General features: G+C 34.9%; 1 protein-coding gene and 1 pseudogene across 1 annotated transcript; both read right to left on the minus strand.

Annotated features, from left to right (window-relative positions):
- Nucleotides 1-1,125: 1,125 nt before the first annotated feature.
- Nucleotides 1,126-16,933, minus strand: LOC134280255 (uncharacterized; annotated as a pseudogene).
- Nucleotides 16,934-21,016: 4,083 nt separating this feature from the next.
- On the minus strand, nucleotides 21,017-25,648 carry LOC134280257 (synaptotagmin-C-like). The gene is made up of 5 exons (XM_062762662.1): nucleotides 25,394-25,648; nucleotides 24,593-24,738; nucleotides 23,874-24,356; nucleotides 22,393-22,510; nucleotides 21,017-22,063 (listed from the first exon to the last, which is right to left on the minus strand). The coding sequence occupies exons 1-5, from the start codon at nucleotides 25,551-25,553 to the stop codon at nucleotides 21,753-21,755; spliced, it is 1,218 nt and encodes a 405-aa protein (XP_062618646.1). The 5' UTR covers nucleotides 25,554-25,648; the 3' UTR covers nucleotides 21,017-21,752.
- Between the last annotated feature and the right edge of the window lie 330 nt (nucleotides 25,649-25,978).

The raw sequence follows: 25,978 nt of genomic DNA on the forward strand, positions 1-25,978 counted from the left end.
AAAAACAATAAACCCCAGTATCTTTTGATCCGGGGGCATAAAAATTTTGGCCAATTTATTATTGTTATAACTCCCGCTTGAAAAGTGGGAGGGTATATAGTAATCGTTAATTCCGTCCGTCTGTTACGCTTTGGGGTACCAATCTCTTATCCACAACTCCTCTCATACCACTAAATGAAATTTGATGAAATTTTCACAGAATCTTTATTACATATTGCCATTGTGCACCTCCTATTTTACTTTTTGATACGACACATATTTTGGGTTTTCCGGCCACAGCAAAACATGTACTTTGTCATTATAACTATATGGGAGGAGGGGTATCATATTTAGTGAGCTCATTGCTCACAGTACCTCTAGTTGTTAATATCAATCATTATAGTATGTTTATGGCTTGAATAATTAGCATGAAATTCCGCACACAATGCTACCTCTTTTGGAACACACCCCCTTTTTATATTCACCACTGTAGGTTAACATGTATGACGTACCTTTTTTCGCGTGGGATTAATTTACGCTCTGAACGCTGCCACAAAAACTTCCACAGAAATTTGTTATAGCGTACTTAAAGTGCATTTCGGAAAATGCATACCTCTTTTACAATGTCTTTAAAAATCAACCAATTTTTTCATTTGTTATAAAATGTACAGTGGAATAAAACATGTCGGTAGCTGCCGATTGTAGTCATCTAACCAATTTAAACTAGAGGTACTGTGAGAAATAAGTTCACTAAATGATACCCAGCCTCCCATATAAATAAAATGACAATGTCCATAATTTGCTGTGGGAAACAAAATATGTGTCGGATCAAAAAGTAAAATAATAGGTGCACAATGACAATATGTAATAAAGATTCTGTGAAAGTTTCACCAAATCTCATTCAGTGGTATGAGAGGAGTTGCGGATAAGAGATCATGATGGGTACCCCAAAGCCTAATAGACGGACGGACAGCTAGACAGAAGGACAGACGTAGACATACCGATTAATATATACAACCCCACGCTTTTCAAGCGGGGGGTATATAAATCTCTTATATATGATGCCCTATATATCAACAAATGGTAGGAATATTGGATTTACATGTCTTTACCTTAATTACACAGAATTTCAATTTAGTAACTCACTAGAAACTGTGGTAATTGATGTTGTGGTGGATACACAAGATACAACGACGTTTGAACAAGTGTTAGGACCACTTAGACCCGCCGGGCAGGACTGTAAAAAGAAAGGTTACATATGGTTATTAGTTTCATTAAAACATTTTACTGAAATGCATTCTCTCAAAAATGTTCAATTTTTACTAACAAAGACCAAAAAGGATTTTATATCATATTTCTTACGCGCTGAAGTTCAACGGACAAAAATAATACTCACTCGAGGAACAACTGTCATAGCGTTACCCAAAGTTTCTTCCATATCAGCTTTCCATTGTGCTGCATCTATCAAAACAACCCCATGGAAGGATCCACATGAATTTTTTACTGTATAACATCCCAAAGAACTCGTATAGTCACGGGACGTGAAGAAACATTTAGTATCATTATCATAACATTTCACATTAAAAATATCTTTGTCTAATTCTAAATTATTTCCATTGGCCGAAAAGTCCAGACGGCAACCCTTGTTGACAGACAAAGAGAACTTGGCTATGCTCAGATGGTCAACACAGTAAGTAGTTTTTGATATTTCTTGCTCCCGGGGAGTTAGGTATTGAAACAATTCGCTCCCACTGTCAACTGCAACAAGAATGGGGTGGTTCGAATCGATCACGACGGCTAAACCTTTCGTGAATGGAATTTCCAATTTGTCTGCTTCGTCAACGAGACTAAACTCCTGGCAGTTACTATCATCGGAGACCGTGAAGGTGGTATGAGCTTCGGAAGCCACAATGGTCGCTCGACAGGCCTCAATCGCCACAAAGTCGAAGGATCGGCCCAAGCGGGTACGGTCGACAGTGTGCTCGACTTTATGATAGAAATCCGCAGTGTTTTGTTGTCCAGTGTAGTCCACAAAGTCAAAGTCACATCCGGTAAACACAGATACGATATCAGAGGCTGATATCCGAGTCCCAGTAAGAGAATGATAACTCGTCAAATGGAGTACATCATATCTCTCAAGGGTAACAGTTATATCTTCTCCGCCGCGATAGACCCTATTTCCCAATGTCAGAAAGTCCGTATTTGGGACTCTGGGAAGAGTAACAACCACAGATGTTCTTGAACTGGTGGAAACAATCTGCACTTGATTGTACGTGCTGCTAGCATAACATGGAGTGATTACGTAGTACTGGCTTCCAAGCTCTATATAGGGGAATACCATAGTAGAATCCCCTGAGAAAGATCCGATATTAATCAATCTCAGTTTAATAGGGACCGAGGATCTAATCTCAAATCCTTTATTAGAGGTTTGCGACGTCTTGTCCAGACCGTAATCGTCGGGAATATCAATCAATGACGTCATTAAAGACCCGATACTCCATTCGTCATTATTAATTTTCTCTATCAGGCTATGGTATACTAATATATAAGCAGTATCTGTTGTACTAGGATTGTACAAGAGAAGTTTGCAACTCTCTACTCCAAATTCTTGTGGCTGACGACTCATGGATAGTACAAAATGAGTTCCTGTATTTGGAATGCCTGAACTTATAGTGGCACCTTCAAAATAAGATACGCCTTCATGTCTTAAAGATGTAAAGAATAAAAGTCTTAATTTTTGTGAAGGGCTAATAGTATACTCCAGTAGTTAGTAGATGCCAATATTTCAGATGATTTGCTACTATTAAACCAAAGATAAAGGTGTGCTCTTTATATCATAGTTATAGAAATGACTATATATCACTGCTCAATTCCCCTAACATACAGTTGGTCTTAATTTGCAGCCTTCCACCGTTAAGGCAAGGAAGGATAACTCCAAAAATTAATATTTAATTTAAAAATTCATCAAGATGAAGGAAATTGTTGCATGAAAAAAAAAATCATTTTATTCATCTTTATAAGATTTAAAGTTTTGGGAAGTCTTAGAAAATGTCTTGTAAAACTTGACAAATATACCCTATAAAAGGAAAAAAAAATAATACAGTTTTAGAGAAAAATATTTTCTTGAATCCACCCTTAGATACCAATGCTTATTAGCATGATATGAAATATGAAGTGATTTGTGGTGTCTTGCAATGACAGCAAAAGCTTTTTACACTTCATGATGGAAAAAAAAGACAAAATACCAAATAAGTATAAAATTATGACAATTTCTTTGAATGCCTGGATACCTTCGTTTGTTAACCTAAAATATATTTGTTGATCAATTTGCAATTAGAAAATGCATTGCTGATATTCCAATTCGCCTTCTCTGCAAGAATATTGGAGATTTGAAGATTTTTCCTGTATAATGTGATTAACTTTAATCTTACATTAACTATAGGGAAATACTGTAGATATATTTACATAACATTTTGGATTCAGAGATACTTTATGAGTATTTTTGAGTACTTAACTAAATTTTATAAACCTTAGGATCAGATTACCTGAAGTGATGGCGTTTATTTAATTATGAAAGAGAAATTCTACGTTACACTAAAATATTCGAACTTTACAAAATAACAAACTTATCGTCCCCTAGCTAGGTCAGGATTACATTACATTCACTAATAATGAAGACTGAAAAATAAAATTATTTTGTCAGCCATTTTTTGTTCGGTTACTCGAGACTTTGATCGATATTAATTCAAGTCGCCATGCATATTGGCTAGGGGGCGTTACTTTAAACTTGTTTGCCAACTATAAATAATCCAATTAAATACAAGATATTATTTGTCACTCGTTTGTAGTATTTATTTGAGTACTACAGTAGTCGATGGGGAATCCTAATACTGACCTAGCTAGGGGACGATAAGATTAATTACTTTATTTGGTCTGAATATTTATGTTTAACGTAGAATTTTTCATTTATGATTATAGAAATGCCACCACATCACGGTGGAAGGTTGCAAAGAAGAAGGTATGGTTTCTATACAAATTTTGCCCTGTGATTTTCTAAAAAATGAAACTGGTGTAAAAGTTGAAAAACTCATGCCTTTTAAATAATTGAAATTCAATGCAGAAAAATTATACAAGTCATTTTTCTCACATGTGTTTTTAAATTCTAATTATGACGTCATGAACATGTGCATTTCCCCTATTTTCTTAAAAACTTGCAGAAGACACCAATTTTCAATGGAATTTTCTTTCAGATAACATTGTCCACAGGCATCGCCCACGAAGATCTTGTGATATGTTATTTGTTATTGAATTTTGCACAAAATATCAAAAAATTAACGTGGGCAACGGCTGAGAACACTGTTTTCTAAAGGAAAATCACCCTTGAAATGTGCCATTTTGAGGCTTTTTCTGTTGAAAATAGAGAAATGCTTCACATTATACCGTCATATTTGCAGAATGGTAAACCTTCATGCCATATCTTCCCTGATTTATCAGAGTAATTTATTTAACAAATATTTAAGCCAGTTTCAAAACTTTTTGATGTCATTACATTTTAGGGCACAATAAAGCTAAAACCATACCTTCTACTTTAGATCAACTGTATACCCAACCATAGGGTCATTGAGCAGTAATAGATCTTATCGTGTCAGCAAGTTTTGCGACCCTGATCCTCGGTTTATATGGTTTACTTCAAAAGACCGCTCTCGATATCCCGCCGCAGTGGGATTCTAACACGTGATGCAGTCCGCGACTCTAAAGCAAACACTCGAACCACTGCGTCACGCGGGCGACTAGTTTGAATGTGAATTTTAAGGGGGCTCTCTACAACGTCACAACATGGCGTACTTCCGTAAAAACGCCATTTTAATCCACATGATCAGAATAAAATTCACCTAACACCGATAAATCACTGAGTATAACAAAACAACACCGTTCAACACCGATCATCGAAATCAAAAACCGATACACAGAATTATGTATCTTAGTGTATTCTATTTGTGTACCAAGTTATACTGAAATCAGACCAAAACTTTAGGAGGAGTAGCATTTTGAAAGAATTTCACAGAAATTTCTATTTTTAGTAACCACGGCAACACCGTTCATCGAAATCAAAAACCGATACACAGAATTATGTATCTTAGTGGTGTATTCTACTTGTGTGCCAAGTTATACTGAAATCAGACCAAAACTGTAAGAGGACTATTTTCAAAGAATTTCACAGAAATTTCTATTTTTAGTAACCACGGCAACACAGTTCATCGAAATCAAAAACCGATACACAGAATTATGTATCTTAGTGTAGTCTACTTGTGGGCCAAGTTATACTGAAATCAGACCAAAACTGTAGGAGGAGTAGCAATTTGAAAGAATTTCACAGAAATTTCTATTTTTAGTAACCATGGCAACACCGTTCATCGAAATCAAAAACCGATAAACAGAATTATGTATCTAAGTGTATTCTACTTGTTTGCCAAGTTATACTGAAATCAGACCAAAACTGTAGGAGAAGTAGCATTTTGAAAGAATTTCACAGACATTTCTATTTTTAGTAAGCACGGCAACACCGTTCATCGAAATCAAAAACCGATACACAGAAATATGTATCTTAGTGTATTCTACTTGTTTGCTTAGTGTATTCTACTTGTTTGCCAAGTTATACTGAAATTAGACCAAAACTGTAGGAGAAGTAGCATTTTGAAAGAATTTCACAGAAATTTCTATTTTTAGTAACTTCGGCAACACCGTTCATCGAAATCAAAAACCGATACACAGAATTATGTATCTTAGTGGTGTATTCTACTTGTGTGCCAAGTTATACTGAAATCAGACCAAAACTGTAGGAGGAGTAGCATTTTGAAAGAATTTCACAGAAATTTCTATTTTTAGTAACCACGGCAACACCGTTCATCGAAATCAATAATCGATACACAGAATTATGTATCTTAGTGTAGTCTACTTGCCAAGTTATACTGAAATCAGACCAAAACTGTAGGAGGAGTAGCATTTTGATAAATTGTTTACAGACAGACGGACGGACGCCGGACGCATTACTATTGCATAAGCTCTTCTGGTTTCTGACCAGTAGAGCTAAAAAAAACAGTACCAAGATATTTGAGTCCACTCTTAAAACGGATCTCTCACACGTGAATTTTTGTGATGTTTATAAATTTTTGACAGTTTTTCATTTTTTTTCAATTTCTTTTTTTCATTGTTTTTACCCTTTGATATTATATATCTTTTCAGATATTGAAGAGGATCCAACCAGCTATTTTCAAGAAAATGCTGTTTTAGTTTTTCTTTTGTCTATTTTTGTAAATTTAAATAAAAAATATGTTGATTTTATTTTTAACTTTGTTGGTTATTTATTCAATATTTTATAACACTAAACTTTGAAGAGAAATTTAAAGCACTTGGCTTTTTAAGATACAGATAGGAGGAATTTTAACAAAGTAAATAAAATATTTCAAATGTTTCTAAAAATAAATTGAAATACTTGGAACCTTATTTGATCGGATATGGGGCCTATTATTAGAAGCAAATGCACGCAACAAAAATCAGTTATACTTTACAGGTGTAGAGAGACCCCTTAATACGGAAGTATTTGTTTCTGTCAAAATCAATTTCTTTCTTCCTTGGAAGGCATTTTAGCTCACCTGAGCTGAAAGCTCAAGTTAGCTTTTCTGATCACATTTTATCCGACGTGCGTCTGTAAACTTTTCACATTTTCATCTTCTTCTTAAGAACCACTGGGCCAATTTAAACCAAACTTGCCACAAAGTATTCTTAAGTGAAGGAGATTCAAATTTCTTCAAATGAAGGGCCATGCCCTCTTCCGAGGGAGATAATTATATTTTGCAAATCATAATCATGGTTGGGACTACTTTTGGGTTAAGACTTTTCAATAATAAACTGGCGAGCGTATGCTTTCCTTCGATCTTAGAATGGTATCCGATAATTAATTATATTATACTTGACTCCAATTATTTATACTTTAATTTGCGTCCAACGGTCCGAAACTAGTCCTTGATAAAAAAAAGCTTTGGGACGTCGGTTTAAATATGTCGACGTCCACATCCACAAACAGCCTTTCTTGAACCGTTGAGAGGTAAATAAATATTTAGGAATGTGAGTTAAATGTATGCCTATTGGTTAATTATCGGATATCAAAGCTGGTGAAGATAAAATAATGAAGTGAGCGTGAAAAAAAGCGCAGGTGTTGGATTTTTTCCAAGTCCAAGGGGCATTACTCTGAAAATTCTGTATGCCAAATTTGATTTCAGTATATCCACCCTCTCAAAAGAAAATGAGCAGAAACTGCAAATAATTTCAATTTGTCAAAGGGGCATAAATATGTGAAAAATGGCGCGATCGTACCCTAAACAGAACTTGACCTTGATATTAATCTGATATATCTGTGTACTAAATATCATTTCAACGTGCGCAACGGTTGTTAAGAAAATGAACGAAAACTAAGTGGATCGATCGACAGACAGCTGCAAAGCAATATGCCCACCCTTCTTCTAAGGGGAGCAAAATAAAATGCACTTATACAAAAAAGGCAAAGTCTGAAAAAAGCCAAGAATTGCAAATGCACAAACACAGTTTATATGCCGTTTTCATAAATATTAGTACATGTAGTCTTGTTAAAATTCTTATCGGGAATATAAAAAAAAGAGCTAGATTTCAAAAAACGCCTTAAGTACTCCTTTATCAAGTTCTCTCATAGTTTACATCTGTTCGAAGTGTGTTGGATTGAATTATCTTACAAATCAAAATGGCAGTAAAAATAGGCATAATTTTCGATGATCTCAATTTCAGTGCCATGTGGGCGAGGAAGAAGATGTTTAAAGAATTTTCCTATATATTTCTATGTAAAACTTTGGTCGGCCATTTTGGCCCCGCTCTACTCCCGGGGGTCATGATTTGAACAAATTTGAATCTACACTACCTGAACATGCTTCCATATAAATATTATGCATTATGGCTTTTTTATTCTTGAGAAGAAGATTTTTAAAGAATTTTCCTATATATTTCTATGTAAAACTTTGGTCAGCCATTTTGGCCCCGCCCTACCCCCGGGGATCATGATTTGAACAAATTTGAATCTACACTACCTGAGCATGCTCCCATATAAATATGATGAATTATGGCTTAGTCATTATTGAGAAGAAGATTTTTAAAGAATGTTCCTATATATTTCTATGTAAAACTTTGGTCGGCCATTTTGGCCCCGCCCTACCCCCAGGGGTCATGATTTGAACAAAATTGAATCTACACTACCTGAACATGCTTCCATATAAATATGATGAATTATTGCTTTGTCATTCTTGAGAAGAAGATTATTAAAGAATTTTCCTATATATTTCTATGTAAAACTTTGGTCGGCCATTTTGGCCCCGCCCTACCCCCGGGGGTCATGATTTGAACAAATTTGACTCTACACTACATGAGCATGCTCCCATATAAATATGATGAATTATGGCTTTGTCATTCTTGAGAAGAAGATTTTTAAAGAATTTCTATGTAAAAATTTGGTCGGCCATTTTGGCCCCGCCCTACACCCGGGGGTCATGATTTGCACAAAATTGAATCTACACTACCTGAGGATGTTTCCCCATAAGTTTCATCTTTCCTGGCATAGTGGTTCTTGAGAAGAAGATTTTTAAAATATGCCACCAAATTTTCATTAATTCCCAATTATCTCCCCTTGAATGAGGGCGTGGCCCTTCATTTGAACAAACTTGAATCCCCTTCACCCAAGGATACTTTGTGGCAAGTTTGGTTGATATTGGCCCAGTGGTTCTTGAGAAGAAGATGAATATGTGAAAAGTTTACGACAACGCCGACGACGACGACAGACAACGGACAAATTTTGATCAGAAAAGCTCACTTGAGCCTTCGATTCAGGTAAGCTAATAATTATAATGAGTGTTTTGTTGTGGAAACAGTGAAAGAATATGTTTGAAACACACGTTTAGTATATATATTGAGATTTGAGATGACAGTTTTTAAACATGGAGAAATAAATCAAGAGACAGCGCACTTTTTGTGCGCAATAAATACATTTTTTTCAATGGGTGGCACAGAAGCTCTCCGGTCTGTCAATATATATTTTTTTCTGAGAGCTACAGTTCCGCATCTTATATTTTTACAACGCATGGATCTGTAGGTGTCTCGTTATTTTCTGATCATGACAAGGAGAACACGGCGGGTGTGACCGGTCGGCAGGGGATACTCACTTCTCCATGGCACCCGATCCCACCTCTGATGTTTCGGGGGTCCGTGTTTGCTCTGCTCTTATTTTGTATTGTTTTATGGACTTTGAGATTGAAATACTGTTCGTTATCTCCATATCCTTCATTTGTCCGAATTTCTCGAGCAGAGAACTTCAGTTCTGCAGCTATGGGTATATAGTAACAGGCATCCATATACTGGAAATAATTACTACCATAATTTTTTATGCATAAAATTCTAAGCAATCGTCGACTTACCTAATAAGACCTTTAGAGTCAGAAAAGGCAGTATTAAGCCCGTAATTAAAAGATAAACTCCAGCATCCATTCCTGTAGATCTATTAAATAACACTGCAAGTGTTCGAGGTCTAATTGAATAGCCATTTAAATCATTATCGAAAATGTAGCAATGATCATGTTGAAATAATATTTGTACAAAATGCTAATGGGACACCATTGTCTGTCTTCTATACAATATTAAATGTTAACTTTTAGAAACAATGCAATATAGCATTGAGGGAATCCCAGACTGTGTTTAGAATGGGTAGGAAACACAAAATTAAAAAAAATGTTTCGTTTTTTGGAACATTTTTCGAATATTTTGCCGTTAACTATTTATTTTACCAAATATTCTTTAAGTTTCCATCGCCTGAAGTTGGATTACATGGAACAATAATTAAATGACTATGGTTGTACCTGGGGTATATTTTTTTGTATTGAAATGGAGAATTAAATATTTTGCCAGAAAGAATCATTAATATTCAAAGCAGCTGTATAGTTGTTGTAGAAACAAAATATGTTTTATATGTATTTCATATTTATACTTAGCATCATTATTTCAAGAATTAAATCAAGTCTTATCCAATAAAGAGAAAAATAAGTTAGAATTTTTTTTTGGATTTCAATATTTTTACAAATGTATCGATTTGTGTCATATCCTCACACAGAAATGATATTTATCAATATCTCGTTATATCCTCCCAGTCCTCCATAATACGTTTGAATTTTTAAAATATGCAGACAATAGATCTATATTTTAGCATATAATAATTATATACTAATATTTATATAATGTCATTAGTGGAAGAGTAAGAAAATAAATCACAGCTGTTATTTTATTATATTATACTTTCCTGTAAATTACTTAAATCTTATTCGTCGAGAAACATTTGATAAAAAACACTACTACCCGCTGAATAATGAAGCCACGCCCTCTTGCGTAGCAACAGGCAACATTGCTTGACGACGGGTGGTATTCCAAAAAATAGCGATTGCGCGGAATTCATGCGCGCAAGGTTCACTACATAATATGTATTTGTATAAAATATTTATTATAATATAATAAATGTTGCATGTAGTTGAGTGTAACATTGAAAATTTTCTCAAGCAGAGAACTTCAGTTCTGCAGCTATGGGTATACAGTAACGCATCCATATACTGGAAATATACTGACACGCTAAAGAAACGCAACAAGCAGTAATCTACAAATGTTTGATTTTTTTATCAAATGATTTTCAAAAATGAATACCGTAAGGCTAAAATCACTTTTCAGAACATCAGAGATTTGATAAACCTGTTAAATGTTTATCTTATTATTTACTAATAACACATGACTGTTAAAACACCCCCCTCCCGTCGCCCGCGTGCCGCAGTAGTTCGAGCGTCTGCTCTAGAGTCGCGAAGTAAGTAGTCAATTGTTACGTTGCGGGTTCGAATCCCACTGTGGGACGTGGAGACCGGTGTAGTTCTGCAGTGCAGTGATCTTTCTCTGTTTGATATTAAAGCTGTCGACACCTCTTGCTAGGTTTGCATGTTTGGGATAGACGAATTGGGTCAAACAGTTTAGCTATGTTTAGATAGTGTTTATATATTACTCAGTAAAGCTTTTCTAGTTGATTCTCTGTTTGACATTTAAACATCTGTCGATTTGTTTAAGAAAGGTGCCGAATTAACCAGAATCTGATCCGAATTTACCAGATTCTGGTGCCGAGTTCACTAGGTGCCGAGTTCACTAGATGCCGAATTCACTTTTTCTTTGAGTGCCGAATTCACTAGGTGCCGAATTTTACTTGTACCCATATGGAGACCGTATAAACCGAGGCCCCGTGTGGCAGTAGATGCTGGCACGAAAAAGATCCCTCACTGCTCAAAGGCCCTGAGTGCTGAGCATAGGACAAACTTTGTAGCCCTCCACCGGCAAGTGGTGGCGTCTCCATATGAGTAAAAAAATCTCGTGAGGGACGTTAAACAACATACAATCAATCACCCCCTCCAAGCCATTTAAGTAAAACGTGCAAGACTGCCCTAAACAACAATTGCAGCTTAATTTCTACGATACAATAGGTTCATCAATATAGAGATCTGAGCGAAGGATATATTTTTGCCATTTTTAAATGCCCGTTTTTCAGATAATGGTCGAATTTTCTCTAACTTAGAGCAGTGTAACCACCCCTGGACTTCCGGTACAAGGACTGTCCTTAATGAATATAATATGTAAGACCCTTTTATGGCGTATTGTTGTGAATTTTTGCATCAGCAACTCTCCATCACCTTTACATTGAAAATTTCTAGCTAGATCAATGGAACAACATCTTTAAGCCATTTTCAAGAAGCCTAGCTTAGCATCGTTACGGGAAACGAAAGGAGAGTTTATTTTTTGAAATATTGTTGCATTACTAATGTTGAACAGTGAAACCCCTTAAAACTCAATAATATTGCCAAATGTTGTGTTTAACATGCAATTTTTTTGATTTTTGTTAAGCAGACTCAAGCTTGACTTCCCGGTTATGGTATGAAAATCGTTCAACCGTTAAATTACCGGTGTTTACCTAAAAGAAGATATCCATAATTTTAAGATACAATTTTGTTAACTTACATAATAATTTCCTCCTAAGTAGGAGGTTGCGTTTCTTTTGCGTGTCAGTATAATTATGACCATAATTTTTAAGCATTAAATTCTAAGCAATTGTCGACTTACCTAATAAGACCTTTATAGTCGGAAAAGGCAGTATTAAGCGAAGCCCTCGGGGAATATGATTTTTCTTGGAGCTTATGCGATAGTAATACGTCCGTCGTCCGTCCGTCTGTCTGTAAACAATTCTTCAAAATGCTACTCCTCCTACAGTTTTGGTCTGATTTCAATATAACTTGACACACAAGAAGACTACGCTAAGATACATAATTCTGTATATTGGTTTTTCGATTTCGATGAATTGTGCAGCCGTAGTTACTAAAAATAGGAATTTGTGAAATACTTTTGAAATGCTACTCCTCCTACAGATTTGCTCCGATTTCAATATAACCTAGCACACAAGTAGAGTACACTAAGATACATAAGCACACGGCGGGTGTGACCGGTCGGCAGGGGATGCTCACTCCTCCATGGCACCTGATCCCACCTCTGATGTTTTGGAGGTCCGTGTTTGCTCTGCTCTTATTTTGTATATTGTTTAATGGACGTTGAGATTGAATACTGTTCGTTATCTCCATATCCTTCTGTCTATCGGGTTTGATTTCAATGAATGGTGTTGCCGTTGTTACTAAAAATAGAATTTTCTATGAAATACTTTAAAATGCTACTCCAAATACAGTTTTAGTCTGATTTTAATATAATTTGGTATGCAGATTGACTACACTGAGATACATAATTATCAGTTTTGTGTTTTTGATGAATGATGTTGCCATGGTAACTAAAATTGAAAATTCTGTAAAATCTTATTAAAAGCTACTCCTACAGTTGTAGTCTTATCGTAATTTTGCCAAAAAAGAGACTTAATCAAGGATCATTCTTCTATTTATTGCTTTTGGAAAGTTTTATGTCCCCAACTTCTACTTTTCTCTTTCTTTATTATAAGTACAAACCAGTAGAGCTACAGTCTCGACAGAGACTTATTGTTATAATACCTGCAACCAACATTAGAAAATATTGTCAAAATTTCAATTACGAAAGCACAAGTGTGAAGCTGAGAGTAATACAATCTTGCTTTTGAGAAACTTATCTGTGTATTTAGTACCAGTACTACATGTACGTATATATGTGTTACCAACATAAAAATAGTGTACTAATATTTGAGATATTGAAAACAAGGCGACTGTGAATGCACACTTGTAATTCATGTTACTCACCCAAAAATGAATATACATTATTATGGCTATTATTTCTTGTCCTTACTTTCAGCTAAGCACGTCGGACAGATCCATCTTCAACTTTTCTTGAACAAGAAAGGTTCATCCCCATAAATATCGACACAGCCATAGTGAAACCATAAGTTACACTTATCACAAGCTATTCTTTCAAGAGCAATTGTTCATTGAAGGTTGTTTGTGATTGGGGTTTTCTTTTCTTGCTTGTAATTTATATGATTTATTTTTAGTTTCCATTGTTTTCTTGGTCTCAACACTTTCCCCTAAAGCAGTCACTTTACTCTTTAGAGCAGAGAGCCTGCTTTTTCTTTCTAGGAAGAATGTCTTTGAATTCTTTGATAGCGTCAACTAAAGCAAGCTTAATAAAAACGATCCAGGACATCTGCAAACAGATCGAGGAGCATACACATACATATTTCTTCCTCAATATCATCTGCATCTGCTGCTTTGAGCAAATTTACCCATACTTTAAACAAATTAGGATTAAATAAGAGAATATTTCTGCGCTCTCCTTGAAGGTTTTTCTATGTTAAAATGTAAAAATTCATTGAAGGTTGTTTGTGATTGGGGTTTTCTTTTCCTGCTTGTAATTTATATGATTTATTTTTAGTTTCCATTGTTTTCTTGGTCTCAACACTTTCCCCTAAAGCAGTCACTTTAGAGCAGAGAGCCTGCTTTTCCTTTCTAGGAAGAATGTCTTTGAATTCTTTGATAGCGTCAACTAAAGCAAGCTTAATAAAAACGATCCAGGATATCTGCAAACAGATCGAGGAGTATACACATACATATTTCTTCCTCAATATCATCTGCATCTGCTGCTTTGAGCAAATTTACCCATACTTTAAACAAATTAGGATTAAATAAGAGAATATTTCTGCGCTCTCCTTGAAGGTTTTTCTATGTTAAAATGTAAAAATTTAGGTGTCAAATACATTTGCAGGATTTCAATTGCTTTGGAAAATACATAAACTGGATCACTGACAATGAACAATCCTCTGGAGCTATTCTGTTTATGTAGAATCTCTTGCATACTAGGATCTTTGGAATCTGCACTGTCTTCACTTCTCCTCAGTTCCTGTAATAAACTTTGCTTTCGATAGGAGAGACTGCGACCCATTCTACTGTTGTTCGATAGCTTTCCAATCGATCTGATGACAGAATTTTGTAATCTGTCTTCAATTTTGTGGATGCAAGTTCCAGTCAGGTATCTTATTTAACCTTTTGCAACTGATGAGGGGGCCTCTATAGTTCTATCAGAATCTTCAAATGCCTGTTGCTGATGTTTAATGATATCCATTGATTTCTTTGTAATTTCACATTCCATTAACCACAAGGAAATTAAATACTTTGCAGAGGAAGAGCATTTCACACAAATGTTCATGATACTCACTAAACGCAAACTTGTTCAATTTTTTATGGGCATCTACCCATTTTTTTGACGTTTCAGGGTTTTTACTGAATACTTTCACAACTGTCGAATAAAGATATTTAAGGTGTGTTTTTATTTTATCATTCTGCTCACCATATATCTCCAATGGAATATGGCTCAAAAACGCTGATTCTAGATTTTTATTGAAGTTTTTAATGGGCAATCAACAAACTAGTTTTTGTACAGGATTTACACTTGCGGAATTTGTGTTTCAGTCTTTCAGTTTCACTCAAAGTTGAAATGTTAATATTTATATTCGAGTCACTTTGCTGCGTTTTCTCTTGGCAAACCTGCTTACAACAGTCAAGGGTTATAGTGGGGTCTTTTTGTTCTTCTTCATAGAAAACATAAACCTCTTCAGGATGCTTTAATGGGAAGCCTTTAAGTTAAAGTTGACAACTCTGAGGCCCTCCCTTATTTACAAAGCGACCTACAGCAAATCCCATCTGACCGGGGGGAAATGAGTAACAGACTACTTTTAAACAGTGCAGAGTTTGTACTTATGCTTTGTGCACAGCGATTTTTTTTAGGCTCTTCCTTAACTACAGACACTCTCCTAAAGGTCGTGTAAAGTCGGAAAGCATCTGCAGCAGATTAAGAGTTTTCTATAATGAGAACTCTCATTCCAGTGCCTAACAAAGCAGTTATTTCAAAACTTGTGCCATGTCTGTTTTAGGCCAGTAGGTGTTTTGTGCATGAAAAAAGTCTGCAAGTCACAGCATTTACTTAGAAATTCCACCTTTCCGTGCCATTTCTTACACCGTTTCATAGGAGTTACAGTTGAAGTGTAAACTAACAACTTGCATTTATGGGAAACAAGTATATTGTGATGTTCTTACAGAACTATTTTGAAATCTCAATTATGTGACTTGTCTTGAAGAGTGGATTTTCTGTTCCTGTTACACAGCACAACATTGACAATGTCCTAAATGTTCTTAGATCTGACCATTTTGTAAAGGAACAAGGGAAAGATTTCCAACTCAAACAGCTTGTGAGGAAGAAGTGTGGTCTGTTCTATACAATGAGAATTCTTCAGAGAACCAATTTGGAAGCAAAAAGTGCCAAGGTCTGCTCAGCTTTCTCCAATCTTCCAGTTCTTGTCAACAATGCTCGAATGCAAATAAAAAAAGCAAAGAAAAGGTGTCTCGATACAAGAAAAGACAAGAAGTTGGATACTAACCCTAGCAGTGACAGTGTCCAAACACATAATGAAAAATCTCAAGATACGTTCATAGTTCTTGACAAAGCCGATGAGACAGAAACGAAAACTATTTTAAATGATTTGCTGTCAAGACAAGAAGTTCCTGCTCACCTTCTTGTTTTAATGGAGAACCAATTGAGAAACTCCCAGAACATAGATGTTCGCGAAAGAAGATGGGACCGGGAAATCATTAGTGTTGCATTAGGCTTGTATCTAAAGTCACCAAGTGCATATGAAATGCTAAAAAAACGAACATGCTGGTCCTCCCATCAAAGAGATTGCTGCAGTATTACAAGAAATCCGTGAAGCAACCCATTGTTGTCAGTGCTGATAACCTACACTGGATGGAAATGGAGTGCAGCTGACAATCCGTTCCAGACGTTGGCAAACATGTTGGTCTGATCATTGACGAGATGTCCATACAATATAACCTAGTAATAGAGAGAGCAGGGGACGCATGGAAGTTAGTTGGAATGGTAGACATGAGCGAAACTAACAACAACATTTCAGTTATATGCAAGAAGGATAAGAGAGTAGAGTCGGCTACCCATGTGCTACAGTTTGTCTTCCATGGCTCTACGGGATATAGGTGAGTGTCAAATTAACTGCCAGGTATCTATATTAAACCTGTTCTAGAAAAATTATAAAATGAAACAAGATTCTGCCTGATTAAGGCAAGCATTAAACATATTTGTGTTAGATGTACTCTGACCCTAATTTTTCAAGGTGGGTAGGTAAAGAAATTGTATAACAGTATTGATCACATTGGTACCTGATGAAGATTCACAGACTCGGTTTGTTGATGTATTCAATACACACAGGATAACTAGACAGATTTACTATGTTGTGTTGGATGGTGCCTCTACCAACCGAACGTTCACTGGCACGCTCTTTGATGGGCATCTTGCTGACAGCTGCTGGAAATTCTGCGATGTTTTTGACAGACATCACCGATGTGTGCAATCCAAGATATTATGCACTGCATGAAAAACTACGCAACAATATTGAATCAAGCAAAGGTGAGCACAAGGCGGCCGCAGGTAGATATATGACCCTTAATGAGAGACCCATTATTTGGGATCACTGGGAGGCTTGTTTTCGCTTCAATTGCCAGAGTGTTTTCCGAATACATCGCCATCTCACCAAGGAACCTAGAGTTAACTCCTGCTTCAAAGATGAGAAACAAGTTAGCCACCGATGTATTGGGTAAAGTATGGACCTCCTAAATCAGCTATCATTATTAGTCAGTCTACTGTGTCCAGCAAGACAAACTCTGGAATCTCGGCCACCTTCTTCACAGCAACGAGCAAGAGAGCATTAAACCCTACTCGCAACAAGTCCAAGAAGATGAAGGGAATGAGAAGATAGCTTCAAAAGCCTGAGGTATTTATGATTTGCATGCGAACTTTAAAGGTACTTGGACATAGATTTGAAATTAATATTTTCGGTATATTTCTGTAAATTCTGTATAATATCACGAATTATATATTTTAATAGCATTTCACACAAAAATGAATTAAAAATCTTATTTCATTAAAAAGTTATTAAAACTTTAAATTTTTTGGTGGGTTTGATTGACACATCCTTGCACTTTCACAAATCTTAACTTTATTCTTAATCCTTAGGAAAAGTGGTAATCCTGATGTGCATTAATGAGAAATATTAAAACTTAAATCAAGAAGAATAATTTTATTCAGAGTTGAAATGTTAGAAAGCAGAACTACTTCACAAGTATCGCCATTCCGTTGTGTACAGAGTTTTGCGAATCGATCACACTCGTGTTATGTACACAGGTTTTTGTAAACATGTTATTGTTTGATGTTTAGAATTCATCAGGTGCGTTAAATCGCCAAAGTCTGTTCACCACAACTGCACGGGCTGACAATATATTGTGTGTTTGTTTTGCTTTAGAACATGTCTACTCTGAATTTTCTGGATTATAGTATTAATATTTTTCATTAATACACATCAGGATTGCCACTTTTCCTACGGATTAAGAATAAAGTCAAGATTTGTGAAAGTGCAAGGATGTGTCAATCAAACCCGCCAAAAAATTTTAAGTTTTAATAACTTTTAAACGAAATAAGATTTTTAATTAATTTTTGTGTGAAATGCTATTAAAATATAGGTAGTTATTTTATAGAGAAAATATTAATTTCAAATCTGTGTCCAAGTACCTTTAATATATAGTTGATATATACTTATGATAACCTGTGCATCAGGAATGGACACCCCTATCTCCATTTGATTTTTTTTAACTTTCAACCACAAGCCAGTGGGACTTAAACGCAGCCCATAGACCCCAGATCTGATACCTTTCTAAAATTTCAGGAATTTCTTAAATATTTCTATTTAAATGCAAAAAAAATCAGCAACCTTGGATCCGCATCTTCATATGCATGCGCTATCTTAACTTGGGGGGTTGGGGGCTTTGCAAATTAAGATGGGTAGAAACTTGCAGAAATGTATAATTATATACATGTAGAAAATTGTGCAAGCATTTCAAATCTAATTGAGGGTAAGGTGGGTGCCATGTAACAAGTACTGTACAGGCCCGTGGGAAGCACTTTATGGGGGGGGGGGGGCAGTCAATTATTTACAATAACTTGAAAAAAAATTCTTGACAAACAAAAAAAGGGTTATCGGGTGTTATTATTTTTAGGGGGCACAAACATATAATGGCAAAGTGTTTTATTGTATTCTGTATAATAAAAATATATTGGGGTACGGACCCTAATGCCCCACCGGTTTCTACAGTCATGGTATATGCCACAAAAACTTGCATCCATACCTTGTTTGTTCATAGAAATCAACAAGTATTAAATGCAGTGGTTACACAAATAAAACCTCATCATATATGTCTTTCCTGTTCCACATTGTCTACTTAATAGACAGCTGTGTCCATATTTCGCCAAAGTCTCCATCTTGGCACATGCCGCCAATTGTTCCGGAATTTGCTATCTCTAACTTTCGGTTTTATTTTTATAAGAGCATTTAGTGCGTAACTGTAATTTTTAGCACTACTGGTCAGAGACCAGAAGAGCTTATGCAAAAGTAAGGTGTCCGTCCGTCTGTCTAGCTGTCTGTCTTTCCGCCTGTCTGTAAACAATTTTTAAAAATGCTACTTCTCCTACAGCTTTAATTTGATTTCAATATAACTTGGCACACAAGAAGACTACACTAAGATACATAAAATAGTGCATCGGTTTTTGATTTCAATGAATAGTGTTGCCATGGTTACTAAAAATAGAATTTTCTGTGAAATTCCTTTAAAACGCTACTCCTCCTACAGTTTTGGTTTGATTTCAATATAACTTGGCACACGAGTAGACTACACTAAGATACATAAAATAATGGATTAATGCATCGGTTTTTGATTTCGATCAAGGGTGTTGCCATGGTAACTAAAAATAGAAATTTCTTCGAAATTCTTTTAAAACACTACTCCTCCTACAATTTTAGTCTGATTTTAATGTAACTTGGCACACAAATAGACTACACTAAGATACATAATTTAGTGCATTGTTTTTTTTTCATTACAATGAAGGGTGTTGCCATTGTTACTAAAAATAGAAATTTCTGTAAAATTAATTTAAAAGGCTACTCCTCCTACAATTTTGGTCTTCAATATAATTTTGCATATAAGTACACTACACTAAGATATGTAATCCTTTTTATCTTGTATCCCAAGAGAAATCTTTAAATGTATTTGAGGAATAAATGAGTAGTTTATAATAAAGAGGCTCGACCAGAGACGTCTGAAACGTTTTTATTGACAAGTAATGAAGCGAACAATGTCATTATAAAGTAGATTAATCTTTTTTTTTTTTTATTCACTGCAGTATTCGCATATTTTAAAAAATGGTTAATTTTTAGCTCTACTGGTCAGAGACCAGAAGAGCTTATGCGATAGTAAGGTGTCCAATCGTCCGTCCTTCTGTCTGTCTGTCTGTCCGTCTGTCTGTAAACAATTTTTCAAAACGCTACTCCTCCTACACTTTTGTTCTGATTTCAATATAACTTGACACACAAGTAGAATACACTAAGATACATAAAATAGTGCATCGGTTTTTGATTTCGATGAACGATGTTGCCATGGTTACTAAAAATAGAATTTTCTGTGAAATTCCTTTAAAACGCTACTCCTCCTACAGTTTTGGTCAGATTTCAGTATAACTTGGTACACAAGTTGACTACACTAAGATACATAAAATATTGCATCGGTTTTTAATTTTGATGAATGGTGTTGTCATGGTTACTAAAAATAAAATTTTCTGTGAAATTCCTTTAAAACGCTACTCCTTCTACAGTTTTGGTCTGATTTCAATATAACTTGGCTCACAAGTGAACTACACTGTGATACATACTAGTAATTTAGTGCATAAGTTTTTGATTTCGATGAATGGTGTTGCTATTGTTTCTAAAAATAGAAATGTGTGTGAAATTCCTTTAAAACGCTACTCCTTCTTCCGTTTTGGTCTGATGGCAATGGCTTCTTTCCTCATCCTTTGGTATAATTACAAACCAGTAGAGCTACAGTCTCGACGGAGACTTCTGGTTGTTTATAAAATTGCTGTAAAGTAAATGAATCATAACCTACAGAATTTTAAGTTTTGAAATGTTCAGATAAAGGAAGTATTTAACAACCTTTATATTTCACAAACTCTCTTGTTGCATATGCATGTTTGTCCGGAAATTGTAAAAAAAAATTATGTCAAATTCTGTAAGTATAAAGGGTTTGAACTTAAAATGCATTAAAAAGCTTGTTAGAACTTAATTTCGCCATCTCAAGGTAAAAGATATTAGCTTTTTTATTATTTCTGTTTGTTTGTTGCAGTTACATGTAGAACAACTGTAACACAATCGAAGTTGGAAACATCATTGGAACTTTTCAGACTAGAAGATACAAGCTTCCAAAATCTGTCGTGTTTTTCTTGAGCATGTAAAAGCCAGAAATCATATTGCTATATTCTACACTTTCGCTAATGTATGATTCAAGATTAATGTAAAACATGAAGTGATTTTACTTTAATTACAATTTTATTTCTTTTCTTGTACCAAGCATCAAACAATGTTTTTGTTTTTTGCTTAAAATAAACCCGACGTGATTATACAAATCACAGAACATTGGAATTCAACTTCCAATAACTTAATATATGAACACATTCAAGCACTTTTGCATCCCTTCAAACCCAAATTCATGAAATATAAAATCATTAAAACCTATTCCACATTAATCTTTCAAAGAGTACACACTTATGTGTGTGTCATTATATAGGGTAAATTATTAATGTACATGTACCAGTACACCTATCAAATTAAATTAAGCAATGATTGAATTCATGAGTTTTGTGAAATGAAATATTGTATGAATTACATGCGAGCTTGTGGCATGTTTATACATTACCTATCTCTGCAAATTCCTACTTGGGTAATCAAATGCTAGCACATCTTACCAGAAAAAAATAAACTGATCGTATGAAATATCGTTATGGATACCTCATGAAAAAGTTTAATATGTTTCGTGTATTTCTACAAAATAACCTGGCGCAGCCATCTTAAATTTGCATGTGCTGTGTAATAGACTCACTTTGGTGCTCAGTGCACCGAGTAAAGTTCATCATGTCCCAAATTTTATATAATTACTATTGCAAAGGTTATTGGAAGTCCACACTTTTGCAGGAGATATTTCAAAGGACGGAATATGAAAAAGAATGAATGAGAGATACTGATTATCAACTTAACCGTTATTACAATTTCACTGGTTTCATTGTTCAGTGAGTTTATGCACATGTAGGACTGGATTTCTTGGTGACCTTATCATTTCTGTCCAGTGCTCCTGTGCTGGGCCTCCAAAGGGTAAACCAATATAGATCCGCCCCAACACTTTCTGTTCCGAATTTTCCGTGTTCAAAGAAATGGCACTGATTGCTAGATACACTTTCTCGAGTTCCTGTGTGGGCACATCAAACGGAAATGTTTCATCAAATTCAGGGTTCGCTTCCTCCGTTTTAGTTCCCGTTTTGGTTTTCTTTAGTGGTTTCCCGTCATGCATTAGAACAACTTTGATATAGGTGTCTGTTAACAAAAATCAATATTAGCTATTTCAGCTTTTATTACTTTTAAAAGATGTTATTTAAGTGCTTCTTGGAAAAATACAATTTTAATTCTGAAACTAAAGTTTAGGCAGAAATAAAATCATGAATTTTTATATTGACTTCAATGTAAAGTAAGCATGGTTTGTGAAAGAAAACGTACCAATTAAGACAATATAATTATAAAATACTTATCAATTAGCTATTCTTACTGAGAAGGTCCCATGTAACGTACAACCTCGTTATCACTTTACGGCCAAGAAACGGGACTTATTGAAGCCCCTTTTTTTCTTTCTACGTAATAATACGTACCCAGTACATTCTGAGGCCTATTTGGTGTTTTATAAATTTTCATTTTGACTACGTTGACGTACAGTTTTTCTGCCGTGGGGAGATAATTCAATCCAATGGATATCTCTCCTGATTCCTCCTACAAAATATTTCAGGCTCGATGAAAAACATTAAAAAATTCGATAATGGCGCATATATTTAATATAAATAATATAATATCACCCGAAGCCAAGAAAGTACTTTTATTCAATTAGTTATAGAAAATAAGATTAGCTGTTTCTAAAATAAAGCATTCATCCTCAAACCTTTTTGTATTAGAATTAGGACTCGTACACACAAGTTGTCCTCAAACCTTTTGTATTAGAATTAGGACTCGTACACACAAGTCGTAGTAAAAAATCTAAAACGACTGCTTTAATAGGATTGAGCTGTTTTCAGAATAAAACTACGAAGGGTACACTAGTATTGAATAAATTCTGTTAAAGATATAGTGTTTTTTTACTGAAACATTGTGTTATATAAAGCATACAATGTAGATGGTTAGATGTAATAGTGTTTGGAACATTGACTATTGCATCAAACTGCAAAAAAATCTATATGTCATTTATTTCATACTGCAGCTGTGGCGTTAAAAATGTGTATTCGTTTGTTTTTATCGACCTAAGTCATAGCTTGAATCATTACTCAAGTTCAACACGATGTTTTGCATAACAAACATGATAATCACATGTATATAAATCACGTATCATTTGCATTCCCGTTAATTCTTCTAACAAAGCAGACTTAGTTAAGCCATAATAGGGAAATCTGTCTTACTTTTTTGTTGATGAAATGAAATGTATGGAGATAATGAATAATTTTTAAGCTCAAAATTCCATTAAACAATACAAAATACGAGCAAAGGAAACATGGACCTCCAAAACATAAGGTTGGATCAGGTGCCACAGAGGATTGAGCATCCCCTGCCCACCAGTCACACCCGTCGTGTGCTTGTCAAATTTACATTTTTTTTTTTTAATGAAATGGAGATGTAGTGAATCACTCTCTAGTTTGCTGGGTATGCCAGGGTCTACCTTTCGCCCACGTTATGCATACATTATTCCATGCTTCTAACTATCGTTGATGCCCTGGCATACCCAACAAACTAGAGGGTGATTCCCTAATTCAATCAATGACAGCATGTTATTAAGCTTCCGTATAAATCTTTTTTTACCATCGAGATCACTGTTATCTTCATGACAAACATTGCTCTAAACAGAACAGGCTCGTTGACAATGCTAAACCTAAACTTCATAGAAATTTTCTTACCAGTTTTTTTTTATTAGTGTTTCTTCATTTTTGTCAACGTCCTCAGAAAATGATCATTAAAATTACCTATGCCCACAGTACTTTAAAGTGCTTATTCAAAGTCTGGTAAATGTTTCTTTTGTCTTGCAAAATTCAAAATAAGTAAATATTTATATGATTTTATAGATATAAAATCAGTTGTCAGAAATACACACCTCTATTGGTGCCCTCAGCTTTTCCTGGAAGACTTTTTCCTCGAAATCTTCAAAATGAATTTTCTTTAATTTCATAATGCACTCTCCGATCACTATCTTTCTAGAATACTTGTCCAAGTCACAAAGTTGAAATTTAATGCTGATATGCTTTACACTGGTGGCTGCAATGGATGTCTTAAACGTCTCATTAAAAGTTAAATTGTCTTTGAATTTTTGTATCCGAGTTTTAAACTCGGTATCAACATTTTCAACAGCACCGGTAAAAAGTTGTCTATGAGATCTGTATAGCCTAACCCGTATATATGGAGACAAAATGGCGGTTCTGTCTTCAACATTTAGATCTGTAACCTCCAAAATTTTAATCAGTAAGTCATTGTCAAATTTGTCGTATTTGAGAGAGAAGTGCAGAGTGCCGTCGTGAATCTGTGAGGCTGAGTGCAGAGAACCGATTGATCCATTTGGCACGTAACTGGGTGACATACTCTGTGGAAAAAAATAGTGGAAAACAAATTTTAATTAATTTGAAATTAAAAAAAATTAATAGTTCCAAATGATTCTTTTAATTATGAGATCATGAAACTAATCCATTAAAATCACAAATAATTTACATTTAAATTCGTGAACTTGTGTATTGCTTATTTCTTTTTGTTCTATATAGTATAATACTATAACTGGAAAGAATTTCATGTGAAAAGTCGGGAAACAAAAAAATCTAATACCCTTCTAAGCTCCAGGGCACTCTTTGCGCTTGCGTCGGACCATTCGGAAGACTCTTCTTCTTTTATAGACCCCAGATATGATCGCCTATCGTGTTTGGATTCCAGCATTATGTCCGTAGATCCGTAATTAATCAAAGGTTTGCCATCTGAAGAATTAACATCATTGTTGAGTAATTTTTTTTTACTGTATGCAAATTAAAAAACCATGATACTTATTTGTTTTCATGAAATAATCCTCTCAACACTTCTACACCTTATCTTATCCTCCGTCAATGAGCAAAAAGTCTGTAAAACAGTTTTTCGTGTATTGCCACTTTTGTGACGTTTAACAATTTTTTAGAAATTCTCAAAAGTATTATTAACAATGACATAATTTTTAGCAGACACAAGATATAAAGATGAGAAAAAAACCAATTTTGTAAAGGGAGATAATCAAAATCTCTAGTAAAAACAAGTTAGATTTAACAGAAAAATCATGGGTCCAGAAACGCCACCGACTTGACCGCACTATGGAAAGTTCAAACCCAGTTAGCTTCGTTATAATTCCTCTCTTTCGAGTTAAACACAGCATGAATGAATTGGTCTTGTCTTGATTTGCGTTTCGCTCTTAAATTATTTGTGCCATGCATGTAATTTATTTGATAGGGTGTTCTGCAGGCTTCATGCATTTTACTTGACGCAGTAAATCAAAACTTAACCAAATTCTGTCTAAATGTTAATTTATTATTCAAAGGGATTAGATGCAGGAGCAATGAAATTCTAATGAAAAGAAAAGACGGATTCAGGGAGGGGAGATCATACCTAGTCGATTCGTATTCCGGAACGGACAGTATTGATAAAGACAGCAGTAGGGAGAGAGCACACACATCAACGTCAAAATGACCAAGACCATAAAGAGCGCCACCCCAGCCAAGATCAGCAACTTGTCCCACACATCAAGGGCAATTATCTCCCCTGCCATGTTGTTCTTTTAAGGATTCGAATCCATATAGTAATGAACTATGCTATGCATGTCCAAAGCTATATTTAAGTTGTACTCTCGTTTATTTCAAAACATCACCTGCAATTACATTAATATTTTGTTTAACATAATCAATGAAAAATTAAGTAAAAGTGCATGTGTAGATTTGAAATGCAATAAAGAAATAGTTTTAAAATGTGATTTTCTCTCTCTCAAAACCACCAATTAAAAAAAGCAGGCCATACTTAATGTCTATCAACTTACTATGCTTCAACTTAAGAGAGACATATTAAAATTGAACTTTATATTTAAAATGAGAGGTACACACTAAAGAATAGACATATATTTTTTGAATCACCAAGATATTGAAGAATTTTCTACAGGAATGAGCTTACTACTACATAATTTTAGTATAGTTTTACAAT

This window comes from Saccostrea cucullata, unplaced genomic scaffold (assembly GCF_032062105.1).
Source record: "Saccostrea cucullata isolate Sc308-1 unplaced genomic scaffold, CSIRO_AGI_Scuc_v1 ctg6125, whole genome shotgun sequence".
Taxonomy (NCBI): domain Eukaryota; kingdom Metazoa; phylum Mollusca; class Bivalvia; order Ostreida; family Ostreidae; genus Saccostrea; species Saccostrea cuccullata.